This window comes from Pollicipes pollicipes, unplaced genomic scaffold (genome assembly GCF_011947565.3).
Source record: "Pollicipes pollicipes isolate AB1234 unplaced genomic scaffold, Ppol_2.1 Scaffold_1947;HRSCAF=2282_pilon_pilon_pilon, whole genome shotgun sequence".
Taxonomy (NCBI): domain Eukaryota; kingdom Metazoa; phylum Arthropoda; class Thecostraca; order Pollicipedomorpha; family Pollicipedidae; genus Pollicipes; species Pollicipes pollicipes.
In genome coordinates, this window is record NW_023596022.1 from 2,656 (window position 1) to 18,361 (window position 15,706).

Below are 15,706 nucleotides of genomic sequence, written 5' to 3' on the forward strand. Positions count from 1 at the left end.
TCACCGCACTCGCGGTGACTGCTCGGGCTGTTCTGTGTGACGTCATAATGGAAACCCAATTCCTGAGTGAATGCATAGTGTTACCACCTGGTCCTGGACGCCATCAGCACCACGTCACGGAGTTACGCGTCTGTGTGATTGCGTCGACGATGGGCTGCATAACTGCGCCTGCGGACACGCTGCTCTCGACGTCACGTGCGGACCCCGGTCCAAGGCCGTTCTCACCTGACGCCTCGAAGCTGTTGCCAGGCTGGTGGTGGCGATGGTCTACTACGGCATCAGCATGGTGTCCACTGACCTGGGAGGGGACGTTTACACCAACTTCATCCTCACGATGCTGATTGAAATACCGTCGTACGTGTTCTGCGCACTCACCACCCTTAATCCGTAAGTGCCTTGTCGCAGTTTTAGGGCAACTCTTCCTGTGCAACGTCGTAAGCTTCACATCAGAGATGAAGTTGAAAAACGTTACGACAGAAGCATGCCTCCATCAGAAGCAAAGAAGTGTCGACCACGCGTGCATGGTTCTATGTGCCTATTTGTGAGCTGTTTTCACAAGCTGGGAAGTGCGCCGATCCGTTAATTTTCCGTCCCTTAGGGAAGGCTCCATACCGGTCACGTCCGCTGGGTAAACAGTATACAGAGAGGAGGGATGCGACAACCGCGGTACACACGTGTTTATACGGCTTGGCTGGACCATTTCAGACTCGGTCGAAAGCTGGTGATAGGTGGTGCCTTCCTGCTAAGCGGACTGGGCGCCATCTGCGCAGGACTCGTGCCGGCCAACGGTGAGTCATGCGCCGGCTCGTTGTCAACACTGAGTCATGCGCAGCGTGCTCCCCGGACAAGGTGCGGCATGTGCCGACAGGAGGAATTATGTGTTGGGCATGTTTCTCCCAAGCTGTGTGCAGGTCATTCCTCCCAACGGCGATCTTTGAGCCAGGGTTGCTTCCGTAGCGATGGTTCTAGTAACAAACTGTTTTCTTTCTGGCGATGATTCCTTCTTCTTGAATATGCTGCTGAAATAACGCCATAATGCTGACTGATGCATTAGAATATTTTCCCCCCAACGGTGACTCATCTCAGCGGTGGGGGGGGGGGGGAATGAGCGAGACTTAAGACTGAGTTTTTACCATTTGGGAGAAAGGTGCCATCCCAGTCGCATCTGCCATCCGCCACCTCTTTGATTGAGTGAACGAGTCCCCGCAATGCTGCTGTACGGTCAAATGTTGCAATGCATGTTTCAAGGCCACATCGTCAAATGGAGACGGTAAATCCAAACGAGTCAAATACGGGACAGACCGAGAATCAAACAAATCACACGCGCGCGGCTGTCTTCTCGGCCAGTTCAAGCACACCATGCGTGCCTACCCCGACACAACAGACCTGCAGTTGATCAGTTGTTAGTCGTCTAAATATCGGTTTACATTGGACGCCACGCGTTGGTGGCTTGCAATTGAGACGAGCGGGTGCTGTCTGTCAGCTCTAGAGCGGGTTACATATCTCATCTCGGGTCCAATTCAGAACTGGAGTGGCTGACGACGACCTTGGCGCTGCTGGGCAAGTTCGGCGCGGCGTCAGCGTTCTCGCTCCTGTTCCTGTACACGGCGGAGCTGTGCCCAAGCGGAATGCGTGTGATGGGCGTGGGCATGGCCTCAGCCTGCTCAAGAATCGGCTCCGTGCTCGCACCGGTCATCGCCGATCTGGTAACTACAGAAGCTGCGCGTTCAGCAGCCAAGGTGACGAAGTTCGCTCATAATAACGCTGATGTTGCGAACATGTAGCACACTGTCTGGCTGTACAACGTTGTCGACTTTGCGAGGCGACTGGAGGTGGTTTTCCTTTTATGTCGTCGTCATCTTTGGAATGGTTGTCACTGGCATACTGTATCAAGTTATCCCCGCGACTTCTCTCGCGGTGGAAGCTGGCGTGTAGCCCGTCGCCATGCCAGGCAAACTGCTGTGGACTCGTAGTTATCGGTTCTTTCGGCGCGCGTTGCGGCCACACTCTGCCAGCACCCGTCACAACACGACACGGGCAGCCGGGTAGAGCTGTCGTTACCCCGCCCGCCGTTCGCTCGGCGGCGGCCAGAAGGAGACATGCCTCAAGCCCGTGAGGCGGCCGGCAGGACCCACTTGCCCGCGCCCGCCGAATGGCGAGGGCACAGCTGTGTAGCCTGAGCTGGCCTGACCTGACCTGGGTGGCCAGGGCGACGACACGGCCACGCTGCCGCTCTGCATTTTCGGGGTGTGCGGTCTGCTGGCGGGCGGCATGACGGCCTTCCTGCCGGAGACGAGTGGACGCGACCTGCCCACCACGGTCGCCGAGGCGGCTGACTTCGGACGGTGGGTGCTCCGCAGGGCAGGGGTGTGGGGCACGTGGAACGAGCTGCCTGGACAAGCACGCCGTGCCTTTGGGATGGAAACTACCCATTTCGGTGGCAGGGCTCGAAACGCACATCTAAAGATCGTATACAAATCGGCCTTTATGTCTACGACAACGTCAAGCGGTCATGGAATGGAATTTATATCATAAAGCTAATGTGGATGTTGCTATGTGCAAAGTCTTAGATGGACACGGACTTTTTAATATCGAGCCGGAGTGTCCTTGAATTTGATGGTAACTTTAAAATAACTTAATCCCCTCGCTTCGATCGCTTCTCCTCCCTCCTCGCCTCTAGGTTATCAAGCATTGCCCAATCCACAAACTAGCGTGCTAAAGCAACAGTTGGAGATCATAGTGGTAGCACTGTCGGTAATGTACAAGTTATACGATTAATTTTAAAGCGATCCATACGGTTGAATTTTGAAGTTAAGTCGGACCGGGCCATATCACGTTCATGCCGTCTACGGGAACCATGTCCTGCGGATACCATTTAAACGGAGTAAGATAGCGACTGTGCTTGAAGATTACACTGTCTTGGATGACAGATGGGGGAGGGAAGCGGGTGACCGAATGTCACACACACACACACACACACACACACACACACCACACACACACACCACACACACACACACACACACACACACACCACACACACACACACACACACACACACACAGGTATCGGACCTCTGATGAGTCCCATGAGTCAATGATCGCTATCATCAATATTTTACCCGTGGCCACGATGATGCGAGCAACAGGAAGACATTTCAGTCCAACAAGGAATGTGGCGGCAGGAGGGGCAATCAGGGTCTTAGTGTATGTGGGGGGGGGGGGGGCGGGATCAGTGTTGACGAAGACCACCTGTTGGTAAAAAAGCCTCCCACAAGGAATCGCCGGATTCGGCCTACTTGAATTTGAGGAGATCGATTTTCCTGGTCTCATTCTTGTTTGGTTCCGTCTTTAACTGACGCAGAAGCCAGAAGTAACCGGAGAATGCGATTCTGTTTGCATTTTGGAAGTCCGACTGAAGTTTTGAAGTTTGAGTTTTGAAGTTTGAAGCATTTTGAAGTTTGAAGACTGAATTAACCAGACATTATATGTCTGCATGGGGTAATTTCCGGTGCATTCATTTTACAATGATTCATTGTCCTCCCTCTACACTGACATCAATCAGGTTTTTCCAGACTTTGTCGGGGCCCAGCAGAGTAAATGCAAACCCTGTGAAATGAACATCGATTGTAGATCGAAATGGAAACCAAAATTTGCATGATGTGGCTTACCGGTGTCGTTTGTCCAGACATGTTCATGCGTTCCTTATAACGGATAGGTAAAGCCACTATACTATAAAGTTTTGAGCACACACACTCGCAAGTCTTGAAGCAATAACCCAGACGTCCGCTGTTGCAGTCTCCGCAGGCCGCGCGGCCTGAGCCTGGCGACTAGCACTAAGCGGCTGCCAAGGGCGGACAAAAATGATGACGCATCTGAAAGGAGTACCTTGGAACGCCGTAGGACATCTGTTCGTACAATGGGATTAACTCCCCTGGCTTTAGATGAATGCCTCACACATTTCTCCCCTCCTTGAAGGCCCTCTGGCCAAGGCAGACGCGGAGGGGTCCGAGCCTTCAGGGACCCCCGTAAGGCACTGTGGTCCCCTGACCAACACAGGGCCCCTCCTTGTTTCGGAGGTCCAACCAATGCAGATCGGGGTCCCCGGTCATGTCCCTGCTTGGGAAATGGGTCCAGAGGGCTCAGACCGGCACGGAGCCGACTGTTTGATTTTGGTGATCTCTGGCTGAAATAGACGCCCGCACAGCCCAGGGCTCCTCGATCGGTGTGTGACACCTTCTATCTGACATTTGAGATCCCGGCTCTGCGAGCCAGGGTCCTTATTGTGACCTACAGCTAGCCCTTCGGGCTTTGCCCCCCCCCCCCCCCCCACACGAGAGACCTTTCGTGCCCGTCCTCGGGCCCCTTCGGACACTGCTCCTGGCCATCTAAGGACCCCTTACCACGACAGGGCCCTCTGTCAGGAAAGGTGGATCCCGAACGGACACAGGTGGCTGCTCATTGACCCAGGAACCCTGAGTCAATGGGGCTTCAATGCGGCGGTCAGCTTTTGAAGTCCGTGGGCCTTTCGAGCCTCCCGAAGCCAAAGAGAAAGGGACTGCCCCCTTCACCCCCGCACGTGCTTTTGATTGTGGGCTCCAAAAGTTGTAATGCGCCTGGAAACGAGCTTGGGAGAAGGTGACAGAGACAAGCGAACTCACTTAGTGATGCAACCTTGGTACTTAGCGGTGATACGAGGTAAGGCGACACGTTTTAAGACAACTGCTCATGATTTCAAGGCAGCAAAGTGCGCTTAACAACCTTCTTGTTCAGCCATGCATTGGACATGCAGACAGTGTGTTGCCATGACAGGAAGTTGCAGCAAAATCTGTTATGAAATCTGAATCATGATTTCGCATGAGCCTTATGCTGAGGTGCTCTCAGCTTGAATGCATAAACATCAATATTAGGCTTTCCAATGATATTCAGGCGGTTCCACGTCGATAGCTTGATAGGTAAAATTAACATGACTGAAAGAAATAGGTCAAGCATTTCTCAGTTCTTCTGTCGTTTCACGGCATTCTTTGCCGGCTCTGCTCTTTGATGCGACTGATTTCGATACAAATGTAAATCGCACACATACCGATACAGATACAGATAGGTCTAATTTGTATGCAAATATAAATCGCAACTTGATAACCCCTCAAAAAACAGCAATGAAATGGTTAATGGTAGGTGTTCGCGGAAATCGATTTATGTTACGAAGATCACTTATCCTAATATCACCAGCGGGGGTATGGTGCCAGCGGCAGACATGTGGTCTCTTTCTGAGGTACACTTTCGGTTAGAATGAATATTGGAAATTTGCCTACCAGGTGGAGTGTCTGTAACTCAATTTGCCGCAGTAATGAAAATAATGTGCTTCAAGTCATTTTTCATCTTGTTTAGAGGGAAAGTAGTTTTCAGTAGGTTTTTGCCAAAAGTAAGTCTTGAAAAGTATTTGTATTCTCAAGTGTTAGTATTGAAATATAAGTTTTACAAAGTAAAAATATATTAAAAGTATTTGTGTTCTAGCCCCATGATACGTAAAAAGTCTGTTGCAGTGACAGGCAACTTGTACTGAGCGATGAAGAACATCCCCGCCCTGGCGCCCTGCGGAGCCGCAATGCACGTAAAACGGTTGCCTTCTCGCCACCAAGCGCTGGACACTTGGGGAAGGGGGGATGTCGAGATATGGTAGAGTGCAGTATGATTTGTGTTCCGCTATGTGACCGTGACTTTTTAACACTGTTCGCACTGTGAAGAGAGGGCCCGGCCACTCACTCCCGCCGGTCAGCACCTGCACCTGATGCATAACCATGCGCTCCCAGCACTCGAAAGCCCAACTAACCAGTCCACCGACCGGGCGACGGCTGCCGTACACGGCGACCGGTGTCGTGACGCTGCTCGCACCGCGCCCGCAGCGACCAGGCGTGGCTGCCGATCCCGTGTCTGGTGGCCCGGCGACGCCGACGGCAGTCTTCCCTGACCGGTCACGACGGGTCGATGGAGGGACACCAGGCGCCGGCCGCCGCAGGAGACGCCGCCGGATGCAGCCAGCCGCCGCTCGCGATGATACGCCAAGTATTGTTCAGTGTTGTGTCAATGAGGTCATCTGGTCATGCCGTTTAAGCGATGCCGCCCGTGCTGTGGGCTTTGATATGCTGATGAGAAGCGTTTACGAGGTAGAGAATCGGTGTGTGATGGCGACGAGATGAAGTGCGCGTTCTTTTGCGTGGAGCCCCACTGAGGTACCAGCAGCGTCGAGTGGTTCTTGTAAGCATTTGTGATGTGTTCGAAAAAGAGAGAGAGGGAGGGGAATTGGGAGAGAGAGAGAGAGATAGAGAGAGAGAAAGGAGAGAGAAGAGAGAGAGAGAGAGATATAGAGAAAGAGGAGAGAGAGAGAGAGAGAGAGATGAGCGAGAGAGATTGATTGTTCTTTGCCATCTTCGAGGAAACGAAACAAAGTTTCTTTAAAAAATTGGGTACCTCACTGCTCTGAAATGATCCGAGACCTCTAATCAATGCATGCACGTAAAGAGTCTGAATGCACAATACTTCTATAATTCCATGCTATGGTTAAGAAAACGGCTCAGAAAATGCACTGAAAACACGAGAGGAGGTGACAAGAAATCCTGGCCAACAGCTGTCAAACGTTAATTGTTGTTGCATCCCGATGTAAAACATGGCTTTAGGAAGACATCGTTGGGTGACAAAATGCTGGATTGTTGTGCACTGTTGGTGAGAATATCTCAATTCATCATGCTGTGGAGCGCACCTCCAAAGCTGACAAAATGCTGGCCGAAAAATTGTCTTTCCAATTTTTAAAGGTAATCCTTTGTTTCATCCACATCACGTCATTGCTAAAAAACATGGCCAAGCCCTCAGGGCTTACTTAGCCGGGGGGGGGGGGGGAGGGGGTGATGAGTTAACTGGGGAGGGGTGATTACTTCTACTGATCATCATATCGTCCTCCAGTAAACCGCGAATTCCCCTGCCCCCTCCATCGCCAGTGAACACCTTGATTTGACGGCAGCTCACACCCGGTCAAGTCTGTGCTCAGGCAGGGATCGGAGAAGCCATGAGTGCGGACAAAGATAGAGTCGCGGAGTATGCATGCATTCTGCAGGCGGCCAAACAACTTAAGGTGCGGCAGGTGCCCGTGAACAAGAAAGGTAAATAGGAGAAAGGCAAAAGTGAGTGAGCAGCCGCTTTTGAAGCGCCAGACAGGTCAGCTTGGACAGACCGGCCCGTAAAGTTTGTTGTGCACCTAAAATTACATCGCCTGCTCCCGAGTTGACTTTTTTATGTCCACGTCTGTCAGCTGGAAATTGATTGGCGACGATTTGGCAGATTTTTAGAGACCTAAGATCGAATTTGCTTGACGATAGACAGCGTATCACCGCTTGCTACCGCAGCGTCGATTTCTGAACTTATTTGTCGATGTGTGCCGAAACTGGGGGTGGGGGGGGGGGGGACTAAGACTAGAAGTTGCTATTCATACCTGTCACAGATCTGCTGGATTCCATACCGATTTGTTGAATTTCCTGAAGAACTGCTACCGCAAGCAAAATAGACAGACCGCGTACAAATGCGGCGAATCCGACCGGCGGGGCAAGGCAAAATGTAAAGCCCCGTCCGTACAGGCCGAACGTGGCATAATGGAAGCGGCAACCAATGTCAACTGGGATATGTCCTGCCACCCGGGGTCTGTCGGTCTTGGGTCGACCTTTCCGGTGACGACGAGCCCTCTGAGGGGTTATTGAAGAAAGCGCGATTTGTCACTCGGCTCTCCCCATGCCACGTCGTAATTTAGTCTTTGTGGATCTGGAATGTGGTCTCTCTTGCGGCGTTCACTCAACACCTGTCACTGCGGTTTTTGCCCGAGGGAAGGCCTGGGACGGGGGACACAATGGGGGCGGATTGCCATTTGTATCCTTCCTTTGTGTTTACCTCCTGTGCTTACTCCCTTTGGCTGCCGTGTAATGCGCAGTCATGAAATGCTTTTTTAGCTAAAGGGAATGTTCCACATCTGAAGATGTTGAGTTAGGCGTCAGATATAATGGGAAATGCTTCCTTGTAACTATTGGCAAGCTTTCAAGGTTCAAAAACGACGCTACGAAGGAAAATTTCAAAGTTTATAAAAAAAAATGGGCCCATTAGTTCACTGTTTGATGGCGTCTTGAAATGGGTTTGTGACGACAGCAAAATCTGGCAGCATCTGGCAGCCAGACCTAAAGAATACCTTGAAACACACGAAGGCTGACGCCAACCGGCCATTGTCGTCGCGGTGGCTGTGTCGGGGTTCGGGTTAGTGGGTGTTTTTTTGTGGATTTTGTGCTGGCCCGCTCTCGTGGACTGTTTGACATGCGCGACGTAGCGATCGCCAGCTTTTAAGGCAGATTATTGATATCAAAGCACGACATGCTGTGCTGCTGCTGTTGCTGCTTTGCCGTTTATGCTTTTGTTAAAACCTTATTGTCGACCTATCTTTGCGCGCAGTGCTGCAGCCCTGACATTGGTATCATGTGATGTGTAGGGCAGTCATTGTCCTTATTGTTTGTAATTGGAAATGGGGTGTCGTGCCAAAATTAATAAATTCGTAACATTGTCTTTATTGTTTGTAACTGGAAATGTCATATCATGCGAAAATGAATGAACTTGCAATGCTGCCATGCATTAATTGCCAAAGTATTGCTATCGCTATGGTTGAGAAGGTAAGGTTGGGCTGCCAAAAACGATTTTTTGCTCAGGATTATTCATGCAATTAATAGTTAACCCTTACATAACCATTGTGGTTCAACGACATTCTTACCGTAGACAGTCCTTTTGCATTGTTAAATAAATGTTTACCAGTTGCTCATAAATCATAAGCTGCTATCTCATAGGCTTGACATAGAGTGCACAACCAATGTTGTACATTGTGTAATGTCACTGGTCGATAGCTTCATTGTGGCACTATCTCGGTGCTGTACTGTGGCATGACATAATGAACACAACATTGTTTTTCGACTGCAATCCATGCCGCTTTTATAATAAATTCTGACATGAAAAGATGGGTCAAGCATGCGCTCTGGTATTGACTTCCCGTCTGACAAATGACTGACCAAAACACAAGGTACAATATACCACTTTCAGCAAAGCAGACAACCACTTTTAACAAAACAGACAACCAATAAGTAGCATCACTTGCTCAGCCTGCTTCGGGAATCCAGAAGACGCAGGTCAGAAAGATGTAAATACATCTTTTACTTCCACGGTCATGCATCATGCTGCAGCTATCAGGCTGCTTTACCAAAAAATAGCTGGAAAATTTTACATGTGATGAAATGACACTGCAAACATGCTGACCTTGCACAGGGCTGGAGACATAACAAGTGTATGTAGTTATGGTTGAATGGACAAAGTGCAAGGAAGTGATGAAGATGCCATTACACACAATTGTCATGATAAACATATTATTAAGTGCTGTCCAAGACACCGACAGCAATACTTTTCCACCTTTCTCAGCATCCAGCACCCCACGCAAGTTGCAGTGACTATGACATTGACTATGCAGGAGCAATGCTCCCCTGCATACAGAATTTGTAAAGACGGTATAATGTGCATCAGTAATGATAAAGCTATATTTTCGAAATCATTTAGGGAAAGACAATTTCGCAAAGCCATATAATGAAGCCTTTACTGAGCATGTCCAGTAATGAGCTGCACACACCAGCCCCTATTGCCAAAATGTATAGCTGATATAATAGCATGCAATGTATTAATTACATGATGCAATACCTCAATAGGTTCACAATATTGGCAAGGTCATAATGAAGCACCAGTACCAGTACTTGCCTTTGTACACCCTTGCGACATAAGTGCTAGTGTTTCTCTCAGTTTGCCAGCATTCCTTTGTCATGTTCAAACACAAACACAAACGTAGAGGCAGGCATCAATATAAATAGGCATCAATACATCAGGCATTAACATATTGCATTTTATTGGGAGTCAGCAGACTGAAGAATACCAAAACCATGTTCTGTCTCAGAAGAACAAACCCCGCACGCACATTCCCACCACATCAATACCAATACCAGCCACTGGCACACACCACCAGTGATCACACTCATTTCGAGCCCCCGATTCACACTCTTTTGTCAAATACGTGTGACCTCACATTTGCGCAGCTCGCGGGACTATCAAATTGCAGGTTTTCTAACAATTTCCGCATAGATCTTCACACAACACCGGACATCACCGCTACCTTCCCTCGAAAAAGCCCCAACGGAGGATCATGGTAATGTGGCTCAACAGGTTCGTACTGTAAAACGCCATTTTTTCAAGAATTAAATTTGTCGTAACATATGTGTGAAATATTTAAAGAAATATGCATCTAAAGTTACTGTAATGTTTCCCTAATTTCATAATGCCTTGCTAACCCATAAACCCGTGCAAGGTTCTGTGCTCCGGTACACAAGGCGCCAACCGAGCTGTCTGTAAGAGATCCGTTAGTAGAAGAAGGAAAAAACACCAGCAGGAGAAAAAAGACGGATTTGCCGTCGCGTCTTTTTTATGACTTTGGAAGAGTGTTCCAGTTTTTGGGTGCCGTACTTTTGCAGACAGTGGCGTTCTTTTTATAACATTGACCCGGGGGCTGTGTCAGGTGGCGGATTAGTGGATGGTTTGTTTGTGAACTCTTTTCTTGATGCCGGCCGTCAGAAAAGCTTTGGTGGACTTTTTGATATGCACAACGTAGCGATCGCCAGTTTTTATGGCGGGTTATGGTTTTTTCATTTAATATCAAAGCACGCTATGTGGTGCTGCTGCTGTTGCTGGTGTGCTGTTGATGATTTTGTCCATACTTTATTGTCTACCCAATATGTATTGTTGCCTGCAGTACTGTAGCCCTGATATGGATATCATGTGATGTGCACAGTATTTCCTTGATTTATTGTTTGTACCTGGAAATGTGTTGCCATGCGAAAAATAATAAATTTGTGACGTTGCTATGAATTGATTTCCAAAGCATTGCTATTCCTATGGTGAGGGTCGCAAGGTTGGGCCACCGATATTTTGTTTTGCTTAGAATTATTTATGCAATTAATAATTAACACTGGTATAACCATTGTAGTGCAATGACATTATTGCTGTTCATAGTCCTTCGGCATTGTTAAATCAGTTGCTACCAGTCATTCACAAAATATACAAGCTGCTGTCTCATAGGCTTGACAGAGAAGTCAACCAATGTGGTACATTGTCTATTGGCACGGGTCAACAGCCGTGGCACTACCACAGTGCTGTACTGTGGCATGACATAATCAACAATGATGTGGTTTTTGTACTGCAATCCATGATTTTTCTACCATGCAAAGATGGGTCAAGTGCCCTCTCTTGTATTGACTCCCCATCTGGCATATGACAGACCAAAAACACGTGACACAATATAGAAATCACTTTCACCAAAGCAGACAACCAATAAATGACATCACCTGCTCAGCCTATTTTGGGAATCAATAAAACGTAGGTGAGAAAGTTATGTACACATTTTGCACTTCCACAGTCATGCAACATGCTACAGCCTGCAGCCATCAGGCTGCTTTACTAAAAAATAACAGGTAAATTTCACATGTGGTGCAATGACACTGCAACTTGCACAAGGGTGGACACATGGCAAGTGCACGTAATTATGGTTAGATGGCACAATGCAAGGAAGTGATGAAGCTGCCAGTACACGCAAGGCTCATGACAAAAATATCATAATTGCCATCCAAGACACCGAAAGCAATAACTTCCACATCTCTCAGCACCCAGCGTATCACGCAAGTTTCAGTGACTATGGCATTGCTGTCTCACGAGCAATGCTCGCCTGCATACAAAATCTGTGAAGACAGTACAATGTGCATCAGTAATGGTACAGCTCTATAATTTCAGAATTCTTCAGGGAAAGACAACTTTGCAAAGCCATATAATGTGAGCCTGTACTGAGCATGTGCATTGACGAGATGTACGCACCAGCCCATACTGCCAAAATGAAATACCGATACAATGACACACAATGAATTAATTACATGCTGCAATACCTCAACAGGTTCAAAACGCTGACAAGATCATAATGAAGCACCAGCTTGCCTTTGTACACCCCTGCAACCTAAGTGCTAGTGCTTCTCTCAGTTTGCCCACGTTTCTTGCCCATGTTCAAAGACAAAAATAAACGTAGAGGAAGGTATCAATATATCACATTTTATTGGGAGTCGGTAGACTTGAAGAATACCAAAATAATGTTCTCTTTCATAAGTAGAAACCTCGCACGCACACTCCCCATCACATCAAGATCATAACGAGCCGCTGGCACACCACCAGTGATCACACACATTTCAAGCCCCCGATTCACACTCTCTTAAGTGTGATCTCACACTTGCACAGGTCGCGGAACTATCAAACCGCAGGTTTTCTCGCGGCTTCCGCACAGATTTCCAGTCATAACACCACATTTCACCGCGACCTCCCATCAAAAAAGTCCCAACGTGAGTTCATCATTAAGAAGAAAGAACGCCAGCCAGAGAAAAAACTTTTGCCGTCGCGTCTTCTTTTTTACAGCTTTCGGGGGAGTACCCGTTTTTGGGTGCCGTACCTTATTTGCAGATAGTGGCGTTCTATTTTATTGCATTGACCTGTGGTCTAAAAATAAGGAAAAATGACTTGTTCACGACGAGTGCCGCACGACCCGAAAGTGTTCACGAGTACGTTCGCGACACGCATTCAGCAGCGAAATCTTGCTAACAGCCAATCATCTTTCGGGCATTGTGCGTGCATTGTGCATCATGCGTGCCGCATTATCGCCTTTGCGAATGTACCAGCGGCCATGCTGCTTTGACCACAAGCAGAATACAGGCTGTAGTATGATCGCCATCGCATGACGTCTCTGTGACGTCATTAATGCCGAGGCAACTTTGAAATAGGCTCCAAATAAACCTTTTGGCACGTTTGCGGGCATGTAGCTCAGGAACCAGATGGTTTTGGGTCTCAAAAGGAACATGACCGTGAACTGCATCAAAAGGACATCAAGATGTCTATTGTAGATCAAAATGCCACACAAATGTGGAACATTCCCTTTAAGCTGTGAAGTGCATTTACGGGGAACATTATGCGCATAGACAAGACAGTACTGAAAATGTATATATAGGTGCGATATTTCGGCTGTATGCCCTTTTCGAACAAATGATCCTGTCCCAAGATAAACAAAATAGACTTCTCCTTGCATTTGGCCCACTTTCCTCTCAAAGTTAGGAAGCTGTAATGTCCCCCAGCTGAATATGAAACTACACTCCTGCTACAATACGCCTCCTCGCCCTATCATGTCGGGAGACATTGTCGTCGGGCATTATCAACACTTTGTTGGGCCTCAGTAGTTAAAACCAGGTCTCGATCATTGACATGGAGCCGAAGTGGGGTGGCTTTAGCCGTTGTTGGACGTATATGGCTTCGAAGGTAAAGAGTGTAAGTTGATGTGCGAGAGTACGGTAGCCTGCCACGGAAACTCCGACAGGTAACCGTAAGGCGGGCTTTAAACTGCATCGCAGCATTCGTGACAGGCATGTTCGAAACCCCTAGTGTTGTTTTGCTGATCAGTGTCGCACAAGAAGCGCCATCGGCTTATTTGCATGGTGTCAATCATGAGGTTTCCATACTGTTTCACAGAATATGTACGTCGAGATGAAGGCTGTCAAATATGAGGGATTCTTCCAAACGTAGCGGAAGTTACTTGATCAGTTTTTGTGACAATATTCGACTGATTTGTTTCATTTTTCTGATAACACCTCATAGCCCGAATGTGCAGACGTAGTTTGCTGCAATCTTTAGCATTCGAAACCCCGCTGAATAGTTCCGAAACACTCAGGTAATGACACAAAACTGGACCAGAGTTAATAACACATCTGAATTGTGCAATTAAAATGTGCAGAATGCAGCAAAAACGATGCTCCAGGCAACATGGTACAGACGCAGAGCTCTAAAAGTTTGTCTAGCTCCGTTAGCTGCACTCAACTGTACACCGCATCGCAGTTCGACAAAATAATTCAAAACTTAAAATGCATTCAATTTTTAGCTCTTCTTCTCAAGTTCTGGTTGCACATAATTAGGCCCCAGGGGGTGGTATCAAACTCGCTTTTCGGGGAGAGAAAACTGATATAGGGGGGGGGGGGGGAGCAGCAGCCCACCCAAAAGGATACAAATCGCCCCTGCTGCGGGATGGCAGTGGTCATTAAACAGTCACTGATTTTTTTAAAAGGCGAAACAATTTCCAGTTCTCAATCGCGACGTAATGCGAGATAGCGCAGACGAGTGCACTTGGTCTACATGTGACGCATTCAAGTCACTTGCAATACAACTTTCCCTGTGGAAAAAAACATAAGCATAACTTTCTCACCATGTGATACAATGAAACCCAGCCAATGATACGACCTGCCTGGGTTTGGGCATGCTGTATCATTTGAAAGGTGCTGATTCAGACGTCATTTGCCAACGAAGACGTGCTCTCTAAAACTGTACCGCTATGTGTAAAGATGAGGTCATAGCTGTCTGCAGATACAGCAATTTTTGTCTTATCCTCATTGGTTATGGCAGAGGAGTGATCATGGTACAACTGATGCTATTTGGTCCCTATTATGGTCCCTATTCTCTCCCTTCTCCCTACTCCCCACATACTCATGAACGAGGGCTTAGGTAAGTCCCAGTTTGATTGAGAGGTTTTGCTAAGCCCAGATGTTTTTGTAGCAATACTTTAAATTGTTTTAGATACCGTTCCAAGGCTAAATAGCTTTTGAAATACCATTTTAAATTATGCCAGAATTTGAGCTCCTCTCATCATCCAGACGTGGTTTTAGAAGCGGTTTTTGAAATGCACGTTGAAATGAATCACAGACCGTTCGGGCAAATGTGATGTTCAAAGCCGGCCGAAGTTTGGCTACAGCAATGTATAACATTGGTCGTTGTTGCACCCAGGCTGCCAACATGTAAGTTATATGTGCTGCATGTGAACTTTCAGGGATAGATCCAGGAACAATGAGAGACTTCTGGACTCTGACCTTTCCAGATGAGGTACCTTGAATGACTTTTGACCATGGTAACGAGGCCATATTATTAAACCGTTATTAGATCTCATCGTCAAAAAGTTATTCAAGAGGTCTATATTACATATTTACAACAGAAATTATAATGTGCAGAGGTGGCTTCAGATCATTAGAGTTGTGTGGGTGCAACAGGCAATCGTTTCTTTTTTAGCCGTCCAGCAACATGACCATGCTGTTTCTAAATGCTGGCGCCGCATACGAGGACAGTGATAATATTTCAGTGGCGTACATAGGTATGAGAAGATGCTGAAGCAGACGACATGGGTGGCGGGAAATACATGACTGTAACACTTTGCATTGTCCCAGGTAATTCGGTGCATAGGTAGTGACCTTATATTATACGACGCGTGCGACATACTACTTTTACACCACTAGGCACCTAGACGTCCGCGCTCAAACGCTTTTTTAAATCAATTCTGATCCATCCAAATTATGTTTTTTTTACTTCCGCTTAGAGTACTTAACGCATAACCACTTCTGTGTAAGAACATTGCCGACACGAACATTATGCATATGTGAACAATTGTGATACAAGTGCGATTACAAACATTTGTATTTCGAACATTAACGTTTGCGAACATTTCTAATGCGAGCTTTGCACATTCTACGTGCATT

General features: G+C 47.5%; 1 protein-coding gene across 1 annotated transcript; it reads left to right on the plus strand.

Moving 5' to 3' along the window:
- Window positions 1-249: 249 nt before the first annotated feature.
- Window positions 250-6,148, plus strand: LOC119096268 (solute carrier family 22 member 21-like; the record flags this gene model as incomplete). Its single annotated transcript, XM_037219094.1, has 5 exons — window positions 250-387; window positions 706-788; window positions 1,525-1,706; window positions 2,209-2,345; window positions 5,903-6,148. Coding segments are annotated over 5 exons (748 nt in total), but the record flags the coding sequence as incomplete, so codon positions are not given.
- Window positions 6,149-15,706: the final 9,558 nt, after the last annotated feature.